Source organism: Macaca mulatta, chromosome 5 (genome assembly GCF_049350105.2).
Source record: "Macaca mulatta isolate MMU2019108-1 chromosome 5, T2T-MMU8v2.0, whole genome shotgun sequence".
NCBI classification, from domain to species: domain Eukaryota; kingdom Metazoa; phylum Chordata; class Mammalia; order Primates; family Cercopithecidae; genus Macaca; species Macaca mulatta.
Genome location: NC_133410.1, coordinates 107,728,745 through 107,744,736, shown reverse-complemented (window position 1 = coordinate 107,744,736; position 15,992 = coordinate 107,728,745). Strand labels below are relative to the sequence as shown.

General features: G+C 40.6%; 2 protein-coding genes across 13 annotated transcripts in view; both read right to left on the bottom strand.

The window, feature by feature from the left end:
- Nucleotides 1-630: 630 nt before the first annotated feature.
- Nucleotides 631-2,927, bottom strand: LOC706418 (fibroblast growth factor 13-like). The gene has a single exon (XM_001104687.5). It carries the CDS (start codon nucleotides 2,635-2,637, stop codon nucleotides 1,891-1,893), a length of 747 nt encoding a protein of 248 aa, XP_001104687.5. The 5' UTR covers nucleotides 2,638-2,927; the 3' UTR covers nucleotides 631-1,890.
- Nucleotides 2,928-9,993: 7,066 nt separating this feature from the next.
- Nucleotides 9,994-15,992, bottom strand: part of RAP1GDS1 (Rap1 GTPase-GDP dissociation stimulator 1) — a 171,996-nt gene continuing 165,997 nt past the window's right edge. For all 12 annotated transcript variants that reach the window (XM_015138862.3, XM_078002021.1, XM_015138854.3 and 9 more), the window contains 2 exons: nucleotides 15,116-15,244; nucleotides 9,994-10,670 (listed from right to left, as the gene is read on the bottom strand). In XM_015138862.3, coding sequence (XP_014994348.1) covers nucleotides 10,543-10,670; nucleotides 15,116-15,244 — 257 coding nt within the window. In that variant the 3' untranslated portion in view covers nucleotides 9,994-10,542. The remainder of the gene's footprint in view (nucleotides 10,671-15,115; nucleotides 15,245-15,992) is intronic.

Here is a 15,992-nt window from a genome sequence, read left to right as displayed (position 1 = left end):
CTTTGAGGGTTAAAACTGGTAGCCCCAGTTGTTTAAATCCTTTGGATTCTGTTGTCATGAGTTCTGTGGCCATGGCCTTTAAGCAGAACAAATTGTCCTGGGGGAGATTTTGATACATTAACAACTAGCTTCATAAATCAAAATTTCATTCCATTTGAAATAATGGAAAACCCTGCTTGAGGGATTTCAGCAGGCCGGTGTGTGTCTCCTGCCATCAGCATGAGGGTTCTCAGCATAGGGCTGCTACTCCAGCTCGTTGATGCTCCTGTGGGCCCAGGCTCTTTGTACCTTTCTGCTCCACTGTCCTTAAGGTACAGGCCTTCATCCTCACGTTTCTACCTAATGGTTGCTAAAGGGCTGCTGTACTTCTTGGGTCCCTATCTGAGACAAGAAGGAGGGAAAAAAAGGAAAAGGTGAAGGGGCAAACAGTGTTTGTCCAGCAGGTCTTTTCCTTTCTATTCACTAAAGGATGCCATATCCGGGGATTTCTATAGAACTTTAGCACTAGCTTGGAAAGCTGGAAAATTGTACTATTTGAAGCTTGGCATACTAGTCCCTGAAGAAAATCGGGGTTCTGTTAATAAGGAGAGCTGGATATTGAAGAAATAATTCATATTTGCCACAAAGACATTTTTTTTTGAATGAATATAAAGAGTTTATTCGGTGCGTATTTGGGTATACAACAACAAATATTAAACAACGTTTTTAAACTTTTTGTGCACAGGACAGAAAACTGCCTGTACATGCTATGTCCACTTTTGGAACACAGATTTTTAACAACTATTAATGCACAAACCTTACATATCATGCAACTCTATGCCAAGAACCCAACTTTCTTCCATGCAACAGATATGAAGATCTAAATGGAAACCTAGCTAAGTCTTAAACACTTTTCCAGTAGCAAGTATAATATATGTTGTTGAGGGAAAACCAGTCTTAACAATTCCTTGCACACAATATTCATATGCCAAATACAATGACAGGAGGACTCATACATATATAGGTAAGACATTTCTTGTTTTAACAACACAAAAGACAACATCACAGTTCCACAGTTCCCGTCTTTACACAAGAAGCCACAACAATAGTTTAACATGATACACAAATGGAATTAAGAGAAATCTACACTTGAGGATAATTTTTTGAAGATATCTTTACTGACTGGGGTTGACAATACAACTCAATTTCTACACACAAAGTACAGCACGATAACTTGACCAGAATACTACAAATCTAAAAAAAAAAAAAATTGGTAAAATCACAAGAACACTGTTACCTTGAGCCTGAGAAGGCAATTCAGATTCAACCCTGAATTTGGTTGATTTGGATTAAGTGACGCAAAAAGTCAATAGAACCATTGAATTTCAGAAATCATAAAGTTGCACTATGCCAAAGAAAAGAGTACATGTGAATCGAGTGTAGATAGAAAACATCAAGCCAAGAAAACAACACAATTCACAGAATTTTGTTTGCCCCGACAAAACATTTAAGCAGTTAATTTTGTTATGTTTTGTTTGTTTTTGAAGAACAATTGTGGTCTTTGAAATTTTCTTGGTGGGAGAGCAAATTTTGATCAGCATTAGTGCTGTAAAATCTTTTTGGATTATCATCCCCAAAGTACAGGTGAGATCATGAGAAAATTTGGCAGTCCTTCTCCCAGATTTAGTTCACTGAAATGCTTGGCATTCTTTTGCACAAGCTCAATCTAAATAATGGGGCTTTAGTATGGATGATAAGAAGGTCTAATGGCAGATAGAATAGTGAACTCTGCTTGTTTGTTTGGTAAATGTCACTGACAAATTTGAACTTTTGGGCGAAGGACTGCTAGAAGAATTCAACAGCACCTGGAGGTAAGGTTCTGTTACAGAGCCCTTCTTTTGCCCTCACTGGCTACGTTGATTCATTGTGGCTCATGGATTTGCCTCCGTTCAGCACGCCAGAGACACTTCTGCTCTTGGTTGGGGTCCCGCTTCCAGATCGGGAGAACTCCGTGAGGTCGTGCAGTGATGGCTCCTTGTACATGGCCACTTTTAGTGGTTTGGGCAGAAAATGAGCTGCAGGCTTGTTCTTCTTCACATGGTTGCCTTTCATGATCTCTCCTTCTTTGTTCAGACCCAGATACCACCCTCGGCCTGACTGCTGCTGACGGTATATCATTGATGAATATGTCACATAATAATTTTCAAACACTGATTCTTTGAATTTGCACTCAGGTGTGAAAAGTTCCGAAGTGTACAAGGATCCCTCACTGTTCATTGCCAAGTACAGCTTGGTTTGAACTCCTTGCATAGCCACCACTCGCAGACCCACAGGGATGAGGTTAAACAGAGTGTAAGTGCTGTCCTCATCTTTGGTGCCATCAATGGTTCCATCCGCCTGCAGCTGCAAGTGGTAGCCTTGTCGGCTGTATAGCTTGGTAACTATACCCTTAAGCTGAGGCTCTGGTCTTCTTCGGGGCCTCTTCTTGGAGCCGAAGAGTTTGACCCGGGAAAAGACATTTAACTTGTTTTTGTCGCAGCTGGTCTTGCCTTTGCTGGGACTGCACTTGCAGGCGTTGGATTTCTCGCGCTCGCGGCCTTGCCTCTTCTGACGGATGAGCGAGCTGGCGATAGCCGCCGCCATGGCCACGACGCCCATCACCACCGCTTCTTTTGCTGCCCCTCTCTGGGTTCACTTCCTCCTCCTTCTCCGCTGCTTGTCCGCTGTCTCGCGACTTCGCCGCTTTGGTCTCCTTAGCCTGCGTTTGCCCGGGCTTCTCCGCACTCGGGCTTCAGCCAAGGAGGGGGGAGCTCAGCCTGCCGCCCGAGCTCCTCCAGCGGCGGTCCGGCTCCCGCGCGGGCTGCTGGCTGCCTGGGTCGGAGTCGACGCCACAGCCCCGGGCCGGGATCGCGGGCGAGACTGGCAGGCGGAGGCAGCGCTGCGCGACTGCGTGCGGTCGGCCCCTATGCCCCGAGGACACTCCACAAAGACATTTTTAACACTTTTTGATACTATATTCTTTTTCAAATATGGCAGGGATGTAGGAGTTCTGACATGTTTTTGGCTATGGGTTGGCCACCCCGAGCGAAGGCAAGGTTTGGTAACTATTCCTCTGCCATTGTCATGCTCTAGCTCCTGGTCTATGTAACCCTTGTTGGCTTAAGTCATGGAGAATTATCTGGTCTTTCTTTGAGCCTGTTGGGGCTTACTCACTCGGGGTATATAGGGAACATACTGTTCTTTGGTACATGCTGTTGTTGAAACATTTAGGAGCAGAATGTTTCTTTTCACTGGAATCTTAGCTGGAATGGAGCAGAACTTCTAATTGTATGAGCCCTTTAAAATGAGGAGGCTCATTTCTGTGGGGTTGGCTACACAGAGGAAATTGTGGTTGATAGGTTAGCCTGGGAGGTTGGCAGGTAGAGTCGTGTTAGGAATTCTCCAAAGGGAGGCCTCCAAGAGCAGAGTGCAGTAAGCTTGGGTGAGCAGGGTTCCATATTGCATAAGATCCCCTGACACATGGGATAAAGAAGATGGTGAAGATGCCTTTGGCCTCAGGAGAAGCGCTACATTTCTGACCCAGCTAAGGGACTTTCTAAATTCCTGCAGTCACCACAAGCTACTGCCAGCCCTGTGAGAGGAGAGGGACAGGAGGGCCAGCACCAGCTCCCTCCTATCAGCAGGATGTGGTGAGTGCAGGCTTGGGCATGGCTTTGCAGCTGTTTTCATGTTCCTGCCACTTGTCAGACTGCAGCTGTCACTGACTATCAGGATGGCAAGTCTTTTCTCTGGGGGCTAAAGGCAGTGCAAGTTTGTACAGGTCATACAAATGACCGTCAGTCAAATATTTGGACCTCCTTTAAACATGGCCTTTCCCATAGTGCTGTTCTCTGTCCCTAAAAATCCATTTCCCTGTCTCCTGCTCTGGAAGCAGACAGCCTCTATCCACAGGGTCACAGATGCATAGGCTTCCAGGGGCTATGCAGTTTAGCTGAATGACCAGGTGGGGATCTAATCCGGTAGAGAGACGTATTCTGTCCCAAGGGGGCCCCAGCCACATGCTCTTCTCCTGAAATGTAGAGTCCCTGGTTGCCAGATCTCCTCATTTTAAAAGAAAAGCCAGAGAAATGGATTTTTATTCAAAATCACTTAAATTATAAATGTTTAAAGCTATTCATCTTTTCTCCTTTTCTTCTTCCTTTTTGTAAAAAAAAAAAAATACCAGGCTGGGTGTGGTGGCTCACGCCTGTAATCCCAGCACTTTGGGAGGCCGAGGTGGGCGGATCACGAGGTCAGGAGATCAAGACCATCCTGGCTAACATGGTGAAAGCCCGTCTCTACTAAAAATACAAAAAGTTAGCCAGGCATGGTGGCAGGCACCCATAGTTCCAGGTACTTGGGAGGCTGAGGCAGGAGAATGGCGTGAACCTGGGAGGCAGAGCTTGCAGTGAGCTGAGATGGCACCACTGCACTCCAGCCTGGGTGACAGAACAAGACTCCGTCTCAAAAAAAACCAAAAATAACCATGTGGCCCAAACAAAACACACGCGAGGGCCCCTAGTTTGCCATCCCTAGTCTATAGAGGAAGAAACGGGTTGGCCAGGTGATAGAATCATGAAGAGCATGAAGAGTGTTTCATTATGACTCTTTTGGAAGAAAAGGCTCTCCACTCCTTCCCTCCCCTCTCCATGTGAGTGGTGCCTGGAGAGTGTTTATCAGCTTGGAAGAAATCAGTGGTGGTTCACAGGTTTGGTTAGAGGTGCAAATATGTCGCTAGCAGTTGATGGCAGTGCTAAGAGGCAATTAGACTCCAATTAGGTAACCATCAGTTTCATAGGTACTTGTAGGTGTGCTCTATACCTCTTCTGATACACTCTGGACCCACTCTGATACATTTGGTAACGGGCTGGTGGTAGATGTTGAGTGAATATAAGTGATGTAACGCTTGGTTGCCCACCAGGAGGTGCTGTTGTGGGTTCCCTTGGGAGAGTGGGGAGGGCTTGGCTGGAGTGTTAAAGAGGTGAGTGTTAAAGAGGTGACGAAAAGTAAGGGTGCATCAGGAAGGGTTGCACAGAGGCTGGGCAGGGCAGGGCAGCTCTGCCACACTGAGGAATTGATCAGGATCCCTGAGGAAGAAAGGACTGGGGCCTTCGATTTAACAATTAGGGGCAGAACATAGAGGGACTGGCAGGTCAGATAGTTTTTAGTTGAGGAACTACCCTAGCACCTGAAAACACACACAACCTAGCATTTGGGGTTTGTTTTTTTAAAACTCAGAATATATCTTGAATGTCTAGATGCAGGAAAAGGTTAAGTAAGATTCTGGTACAGCCATATAATTAAAGAATATGGGATTATGGTGACTCATGCCTATAATTCTAGCACTTTGGGAGGATCGCTTGAGTCTGGGAATTCAAGGCTAGCCCGGGCAACAAAGCGAGACTTCATCTCTGCAACATTAAAACAACAACAACAAAAAAAGCAGCTGGGCATAGTGGTGATGCCTGTGGTCCCAGTTACTAGGGAGGCTGAGGTGTATCAGTTGAGCCCAGAAGGTTGTGGCTGTGGTCAGCCAAGATTGCACCACTACACTCCAGCCTGGGCAAGACCCCGTCTCAAAACCACAAAGAACACAACAAAGAACAAAATATATGCAGCCATTAAAAAAGAGGTTTATAAAAACTTGAGTTCTTAGTAACATGAGAAATTCTTAAGTCGGGGAACAAAAGGATATAGCTACACATGGCACAATGCTTCAACCATGTAAAATACACACTGGCCAAATGCTGTGGGAAAGCATGCCAGAACATCATTCTGAAACTTTGCATCAGACGTTAGGCACAGGTACAACAAAGCATGCTTTCTATGAACTAACTGTCAGATCATATTATAACACAAATGCCAGGCTGTTTTCTTATTAACAGGAAATGAATTTTTGTCAGATGGTTTTCTCGGGTCAGTGAACATCTTGTTCTCACTTGTGGCTTAGGGGAAGTCGCTGCGTTTCACAATCGTGATAGGGTAACAAGAGGACAAGAAATAGGCAAGTGGGAAGCAGAGGACTTAATAGTTATTACTTTGGGATATGATGTATCTACATGGACACTCTGCTGTGTTACTTCCTCTAACTTCTGCTGGGTACTAGGGGATGAGGCTGTGTGGGTGAAAAGAGCAGAATATGATTCATTAACACGTCTTCTACTTTTCTTACCTACACAAAAAAGGAAGTCATGGTAGGAGAAGCATGGTGGAGAGTGGGTTGCATTCTGGAAACTTGAGAAAAGGGAGGGTGGGGCAACGGAACTGTCTACCGATAGTTGGCTTTAACTGAAATTAGGAACTATTTTGGGTTCCTCCAAAGATGAGTCTGAAGTCAAAGCTCCTCTGGTTAATATTTTCTCATATCATCTTATAATTGTATTCAATCATCCCTTCCTTCCTAAGTTCTAAGTGTTTTAGGTATCTGTCTGATGTGCCTATGCTAGACATAAAGGAACTAAGCACCAACATGCTGAGCAGAACCTCCCTGAAGGGAGGTCAAGGTCAGAGGTGCTGACCTTCTCTGGGCTTCCTGCTGGTAGACCAGAGAAGACCACCAGATCAAGAGAGCAAAGGTCAGAAGAACCGCAGGCAGCAGTACCTACCTGGCTTAAGTTTGATTTGATACTTTGGTTCCAATATATAAAAATGAATTGTCATCATATTAAGTTCCTGTTCAGTGTTATAAATAGGAGACAGATGTGTATTGTCCATTTTCAAAGTGTTAGACAGAATCTCTGTGGCTACAGCTAAAAAGCTCAATTTCATTAAAAGTTTTTTTTAATTTTTATTTTGGGACGGAGTCTCCCTCTGTCATCCAGGCTGGAGTGCAGTGGCACAATCTCGACCCACTGCAACCTCCACTTTCCAGGTTCAAGCGATTCTCCTGTCCCAGACTCCCAAGTAGATGGGATTACAGGCGTGAGTTGTTTTGTTTCTACATTACAAACTATTAATAGGTATACTATTTTCTGTTTGAGGGTTGTTTTTTGAATCCTTTTAGTTGGGAATCCTGCAGCAGTGAGAGAGGAGTATACAGGTTAGGCCCTAAGATATCACAATTCCATCTCACCTTGTCTTGAATGTCTAAAAGTTTCAATTGTCATGAAAATCCTAAGGGAAGTAGGGATTATTAAACTTGTCGTATTGAGAATCAGGCCCAAAGAGTTTAAGTTTACTTGGCTATGGTCACACAGCTGGTATGTAACAGACCCAGGATATGACTATAGATAAGACAGTACTCTTCGCACTGTATCATTCTTTTAAAGTACGTAACACTTGAGTCGGACACACCTATAAAACATACGCCTATAATCCCAACACTTTGGGAGGCCGAGGCAGGTGGATCACTTGAGGTCAGGAGTTCAAGACCAGCCTGGTCAACGTGGTGAAACCCTGTCTCCACTAAAAATACAAAAGTTAACCAGGCGTCAGGGCGCACGCCTGTAATCCCAGCTACTTGGGAGGCTGGGACAGGAGAATCGCTTGAACCTGGAAAACAGAGGTTGCAGTGAGCCGAGATTGTGCCACTGCACTCCAGCCTGGACAACAGAGCGAAGTTACATGGCATATTATTTATATGTATGTATGTATGTAGGCAAAGTTAGAGATCACACCTGTGAAAAAAGACCTCAGTTTTCCTGGCTACAGCTATAAAGATTCATCCCAAATATTATTACATGCTTTTTAATAGACACTTGTATAATACAAATGTTATAGTGTCCTAATGTTAACTGGCTTTTAAGCTTACTGATTCCAGTAACAGCTGGATACAAAGGGTAATGCTCACCTAAGTAAATGTCTTAACATCTAGATATCCTCACCCAGTATGTTCAAGAGAATTAGATAATAAGCCTCCTAATTATACCAAAGAGCATTTCTTTTTGAATTCTTCACATGTAGCATTTTTCAGAACCCTTCAGACTAATGCTTGCATATGAGAACTGCATTCTATTCCATTCAAGAAATCATTTTAAATGAAAAAGTTTTCCTCTGTGTCTCCATTCTTATCAGACAGTATGCTCAAAACATGTTTTTTTTAATCAAGGAAAACACTGGATTATGGGCTAGTGTTTGCTTTGAGCACAATGAGGTTACAGTCTAGTCGGGTGGGTTGACATGACTCCAAGTTGCTAACAGGGCTGGGGGAAAAGGGGTATTCTAGTGCGTTGCACTCAGGCATCTTCTTTGCTTGAATTCCTGCGCTTTTCATCTATGTTCTAGTACTGGCTCAAGATGGACAGTTAGAGCTTTGTTGTGCTATTCTTTCCTCCTGTCGTCTCCCTTGGAATGTACTCTTAGTGGGTAGCAAACTAACTTAATAGTGGTCTCTAGGACTAAGATTTAGTAGGAGATAAGGGAGAGTACAGTCTACAGACTCTCCCATCCACTGCAATGGCACATCAGTGTACCATATAATTTGGTAGCCCCCATCACAGCCTTCTGGTCTTTCTATACAATGATGAGTACTTTGAATGGCACTTTATTTTGTTGGAGATGGGAGTTCCTAGCATATTAGCAAATTGATGGCTGGTAGCTGGCCTAGATGGTAACTTCTCTCACGAATATGATTTTAGGATGCTTTTGTTAAAATTTTTTCCCTAAAGTCAGACAAACTATCAAATCTCAAACTCTCTATCAGTCAATCAGTCTATCTTTCTGGAATTAGTTCAGGCAGTCTGGAAACTTCATGGATGCAGGATTCATTCATTCAGTCAACAAATATTTGTTGAACATCAATAGCAAGCCCTATTCTAGGAGTTGGAAATATAGATAAAATATACGGAAAAAACCAAATGATGCCATTATAGCTTCATATACTATTTATTAAGTTATTAATATGAACAGTTATGCAACATGACAGATGTCTCTCAAAGCCTATAATAAAATATAGTCCGCTATCCAGCCCAGGAGAAAGACAAACAATATCATTCTTATAGTAAGTGTAGCATAAGTACTCACGACAGTCCCTTATTTGGACATCAAAGGGAACAGTCAGTCAGGATTCTTTACCTCCATTAGAATTTTACCTTTCTTGGATTATAGCTGTTTTAGAGTCAAAAGTCCAACTTAGATCACCCACAGAGATGTGTAGCATCACATGTTGGAGAGGAAGGAGCTCTTGTCACCTCCGTGGCAGCCCTTTCTACTGTCCTGCAGTCCTTCTATATCGAAGCCCATCTTGCCTTTAGGCCAGTAGTGGTCAAATTTGGGTATGGGGAGAAGGCAGGTGGGTCACAGGGAGGTTTTCATTAATTTACAAAGGTTGTGTTTCAAAGCTCTAAAAACCCATTTGGTGGTGGCAGTGGCAGTGAAGAGTACACTATATTTTGCCAACGGGATCTTCTCATCTCTTGAGTCTTGGCTTTCTCATATCCTTTAAAATTGCTGCAGTTCTCAGTGGGAAAGTGGAGGTGGGAAACTAACAGCGATTGGTATGAGGCCATCTGCAGAATAAACTGGACTGGCTACTATGGCTTTTATAACCTGCTTTTCTTTCTTTAGTCTAGACAAGCTTATTTCTTCATCTTTCCACCTACGTCCTGCTAGTTCTAACAAGATTTAAAAGGACCATGGAAGATAAAACTTCTCACTTTCTAGCTGAATGATGAAAAACAGCAAAAAAAAAAAAAAAAAAAAAAAAAAAAAAAATCCATTCTTCAATAAACTATACTCAATTGTCTCTGTTGAAAACAAACAAGTGCCAAATGACTTGTAAAGACAAGTGCTGGATAATGCTGATCAACTGGTAGAAGTAGTTCCTGAGTGAAACAGCATATGTATCAGAATCTAAAATACAGGCAAAACCCAATAGCGATTCTTCAACCCCTTAGTTTCACACTGAAAACTACAAATGTTTTTCAATATCAGGCTATTGATAATAGTCAATTAAATATGGAATCAGAAACCTCAGAAAGTCTTGCCAAGTTTGTGGCAGTTTCAATAGTCTACAAAGGAAAAAGGAGAAACAATAGGTTAAAGAGTAAGGGCATTGGAATTTTATTTAACTCTAGGTACCATGGGTTTGACATTAGTAGGAAAGGCTAATGAATAAGCAGCCATACAGCTTTTTTGGTCACTGTGCTTCCCAAGCACCAAAAAATGGAGCTATTTTTCCAATTCAGTTTCATCTTTAATATGCTAGACAGATCCTGCTGCATTCTTTGTTTCTAGTTTACCAGTACATCATTATGTAGTTTACTGCATGTGTGGAGCAAGTCATTATGTAGTACCAAGTTTACATCATCATAGGACTACAACATGCACATTCTACTTAATGTAGCTCAAGCAACAGGGATACAAGAGAACAGTTATGGGTGGAGACTTGCCTTTGACAAAGTCATGATCACACTAACTATGGGTTTAGAAATCTTATTAGGGAGGTACCTACAGCAGTTCTTCAACTGGTATTAGAACATTACATGCATGCACAAGTGGTATGGTAGAGAATGAAGCGGAAGAAGCCGCTAGATGGAGGACAGAGGGGAAATTAGAGATGGGATGATGCCGTGTATCGGGCAGTTCTCAGCTTTCCACAGTAAGTCTCTGCTCTGTGAGAGAGGCCTGCTGGGCAACACTTTTGTTCTCATGACTGCGAAGTTTGGATACGACATCTAGAAAAGCCAAATCCTGTACTTCCTTGTGTAGAGATTCTGGAAGACAAAAACAAAACAAAACAAAACAAAAAACAAAACAAAAAAAAAACAGATATGATTCTGTTAGGTTGTTCTAATATTATTATACAATCTATCCAAAACATATACCCAAAATGTTTATTTTGGCAAGACTAAGCTATAAAACTAGAAACAACTCTGGAAAAAGACATAGCAGTAGCCTAGCAATGTCTTTCTTAGGAATGTATTATAATTAAAAAAAATAATTAAAACTTCCTTTTTTTTTTAATTAAAAGAAAAAAGTTTAAAGATGGGACCTTGCTCCTAAATCTCCAAAACAATCTTGAAAATGAACAAAGCTGGAGTTCTCATACTAACTGATTTCAAAACTTACTACAAAGCTATAATAATCAAAATAGTGGGGTACTGGTATAAACTCCTACAACTTGGGCCAGGCATGGTGGCTCATGCCTGTTATCCCAGCACTTTGGGAGGCCAAGGTGGGTGGATCACCTGAGGTCAGGAGTTTGAGACCAGCCTGACCAACATGCAGAAACCCCGTTTCTACTAAAAATACAAAATTAGCTGGGCATGGTGGTGCATGCCTGTAGTCCCAGCTACTCAGGAGGCTGAGGCAGGAGAATCGCTTGAACCTGAGAGGCAGAGGTTACAGTGAGCCGAGATCACGCCATTGCACTCCCACCTGGGCAACAAGAGCGAACCTCCGTCTCAAAAAACCAAAACTCTTACAACTCAACAATAACAACAACAACAACAAACCCTTCAATTCTAAAAATGGGCAAAGACTTGAATAGACATTTCTCCAAAGAAGATATACAAATGGCCCACAAACACATGAAAAGATTCCCATCAGTAATCATTAGGGAAATGCAAATAAAAACCACAGTAAGATGCCACCTCACACTCATAAGTTTGGCCATTACTAAAACACAGCAAATATTGATGAAGATGTTGAGAAATTATAATCCATGTGTACTGCTGGTAGAAATGGACAATGGTCCAGCCACTGTGAAAAAGAGTATGACACTATTTAATTAATAAAAACAATATTTAATCAAAAAATTAAACATTGAATGATCATATGATCTAGCAATTCCACTTCTGAGTATATACCAAAAATAATTAAAAGCAGAGACTCAGAGATATTTGTATACCAATGTTCACAGCAGCATTATTCACAAAAACCAAAAGGTGGAAATGGCCCAAATGTCCATGGATTGATGAATGGATAAACAAAATGTGATATATACGTATGATGGAAAATTATTCAGCTTTAAAAGGAAATGAAATTCTGACATGTGCTACAATGCAGATCAGCCTTAAAGACCTAAGTGAAATAAGCTAGACAAAAAAGGACAAAAGTTGATTATTCCACATATATGTGGTGCCTAGAGTTGTCAAATGATGGAGACACAAAATAAATGGTGATTGCCAGAGGCTGTGGGGAGGGGTAAATGGGGAGTTATTGGTCAATGAGTACAGAGTTTCGGTTTGGGAAAATGAAGGTGGTTCTGGAGATGGATGCTGGTGGTCATTGCACAGCAATGTTCTTAACGCCATTAAACTATATACTTAAAAAAGGTTAAAACAGTAAATTTTATGTTTTGTATATTTTACCACAATTCTAAAAATGCCTAAACAAATGGAAAAGACTCAAAGTCTCTGCAAGGAAATAGAAGATATAAAGAAGCAGCAAATGGAAATTTTTGAACTAAAATATATAACTGAAATAAAAATAGGTTCAACATCAGAATAGAGGGGACAAGGAAAGTAATCAGAGAACTTCCAAGATAAAACAATAGAAATTACTCAGTCTGTACAACAGAAAGAAAATAATCTGGGGGTAAAAAAGAACAAAACCTCAGGGACCTACAAGACTATAATTAAAGATCTCACATCAGTGTCATCAGAGGTCTGGAAAGAGTGGACAGAATGGGGCTGAAAAGTACCTGAAGAAGTAACAGTCAAAACTTCCCAATTTAGCAAAAGACATAAACCTATCAATTTAAGAAGCTGAGCAAACTCAAACAGGATAAACCCAAAGAAATTCATGCCAAGACACATCATAGTCAAACCTTTGAATACTAAACGCAAAGTAAGTCCTGAGAGACAAAAATGACACGTTTCCTACAGGGGAAAAAAACACACATAGGAACACAGTGGATTTCTCATCAGAAACCAGGGAGGCTAGAAAAAAGTGGCACAATAGTTTTCAAGTAAAGAAAGAACTGTGAATCCAGAATCCTATACCCATTTTCTCTCATTTGAGAATGTCATTTCCCTTTCATTACGAAAGAAAAAATTTTTTTTTTGCTAAAAATTTGTTGCTAGCAGTATGGCTAAAGGAAGTTCTCTAAACAGAAAGGGAATGATATAACAAAAATAAGAAATCTAAAAATGTGAGTAAATACAATAGGCTTCCCTTCTCTTTCAAAGAGTTTTCTGAAATATGTTTGGTGGTTGAAAGAAAAGTTGTAACACTGTCTAATGTGATTCTAATATATGTAGAAGAAATATTTAAGAATGATATATATGAGAGGCTTGGCGTGGTGGCTCACACCTGTAATCCCAGCACTTTGGGAGGCCAAGGCAGGTAGATCACCTGAGGTCAGGAGTTCAAGACCAGCCTGGGCAACAGAGTGCCCGCCTCTACTAAAATACAAAAATGAGCCAGGTGTGATGTGCCAGGCATCTGTAATCCCAGCTACTCAGGAGACTGAGGCATGAGAATCACTTGAACCCTGGAGGCGGAAGTTGCAGTGTGCCAAGATCACGCCACTGCACTCCAGCCTAGGCAACAGAGCAAGATTCTGTCACAAAAAAAAAAAAAAAAAAAAAAAAAAAAAAAAAAAATTATATATATACGTATGAGGAAGAATAAATGTAAATGACTAAAAAATGTTTAACCCATAGGAAATCAGAAATAAAGAACAGTGAGCCGAGATCGTCGTACTCCGGCCTGGGCGACAGAGTGAGACTCTGTCTCAAAAAAAAAAAAAAAAAGAAAAAAGAAAAGAAAGAAGAAATGGGACAAACAGAAAACAAAAATAAGATTGTAGACTTGAGCCATATCAGTCATCCCATTAAATGTAAATGGTCTAAATACACAAAAGGGACTGGTAGAGTAGATTAGAAAATGATACAACTTTGGGCTGCATACAAGAAACTCACTTCAAATACAATACAGCAGACTGAAACTAAAAGAGTGGGAAAAGATCATGTGAATGTTATTCAAAAGAAAATAGGATAGCTTCTTGTAGTGGCACATGAAAGAAAATAAAATAGTAATAATAATAATAATAAAAAGCAGAAGTAGCTATGTTACAGTCAGATAAAGTTGATGAGAGCAAAGCAAAATACCAGAGAGAGGTACATTATATAATGATAAAAGGGTCAATCCCTCAAGAAAGCACAGCAATCCTAAAGGTGTAGGTACCTAACAACAGAGCTGAAAATTATGTTAAGCAAAAATGGACAGAACAGAAAGGAGAAATAGGCAAATCTACAATTATAGCGGGAAACTTCAACACCCTTCCTCTTGACAATTGACAGAACAATTAACTGGAAAACTAGCAAGAATACAGGAAACTTGACACTAGTACCAACAGAATCAAATTCACATTTATACAACAGTACCCAATAACTGCACAATACACACTCTTTTCAAGTGTCCACAGAACATATACTAAGATATGCCAATGTCCATAGAAGATATACCAATGATTTCTTGAACAATTTTTTTTTTTGACACCGAGTCTTGCTCTGTTGCCTAGGCTGGAGTAGTGGCAGAATCTCTCGGCTGCAACCTCTGCCTCCTGGGTTCAAGCGATTCTCTTGCCTCAGCCTCCTGAGTAGCTGGGACTACAGGCGTGTGCCACCACTCCCGGCTAATTTTTGTATTTTTAGTAGAGACGGGGTTTCACCATGTTGGCCAGGCTGGTCTCAAACTCCTGGCCTCAAGTGATCCACCACCTCAGCCTCCCAAAGTGCTGGGATTACAGGCATAAGCCACAGTGCCTGGCCTCCTAAACAAATTCCTTAGTTAATATTATGGCATACAAAATCAGAACCTGTGCTTGCTATAAAATAACATTTTAGGGTTCATGAGACTTACTGATTTTGCAATACTGAATGTTGTCTAGATTCACTATATGACACTTTCTATTGTAGTAAGAATCTTTTGGGAATATCTTAAGTGAAAAGTAATTCTATCTATTATACAGTTGGATGGCTAGAAAATACCAATGTAGTATATATTTCAAGACAGCTAGAAGAGATTTTCAATGTTATCACCATAAAGAAATGAGTGGTTATAGTAACCGGGGGAAAAAGCAATCTTACAACCTCCATAAACTAATTTCTAATGGCTTTAAAACCCAAAGCCATCATCTACTATTACTCCATGTTTAATATTTAATGTGAACCATATGTTTATGGACATCAGATGACAGAAGAATACTTACCAGATCCCATAAGAGCACATATCAGGACCATGGAATTATATTTGATTTCAGGAGCACTTCTCTCATCTGCTAGCAGTCTATGTAAAATCTGTACAAGTTTAGCACTTTCTAGATCTTTCTCAGCAGTGCCTACAAAATAAAACAAAGTATAAGTTATATCTACTGTGTATGAACCCAGTACCCTCAGGATAAACGCTGCTTCCTTTTCCAGAAATTGACCATATGAAACCTTCCAAATGGAACTGATAAATAATAATGACCCAGAAAAATAATATTAAATTCAGACCACGTGAAAAGAATAAACAGAACTAGATTTCAGTAGACATTTCAGGTGTTTGAGCTTAATATTTAATACTAACACATTTCTTTTAATATGAGACAATTAAACTTTTTATTATGGAAAATGTTAAACACATGCAAAATCAGAAAAGATGGTATAATAATATACATTATGCACTTATCACCTTAAAGAATTATGGCCAATCTGTCTCATTCACCTACTTTCAACCATCTCAAATTATTTTGGAGCAAATCCTATAAATCACGTAATTTCCTCCACAAGTAAAAGATAAGGACTCAATGCAATGTCAATCAAAATCCTAGCAAGATTTTCTATAGAAAATAGACAAGCTTACACTAAAACTTATATGGAAAGCCACAGGCCCTAAAATAGCTAAAACAATCTTGATAAAGAAGAATAAAGTGTGAGAAATTCCTCTATCCAGTATTAAGGCTTACTCTATAGCTACAGTAATCAAGATAGCATATTATTGGTGGCAACATAGACACTTACGTCAAAGGCACTGAATAGAAGACCCAGAAACAGACTCATACATATACACTCAACTGACTTTTGATAATGGTACAAAATCAGTTC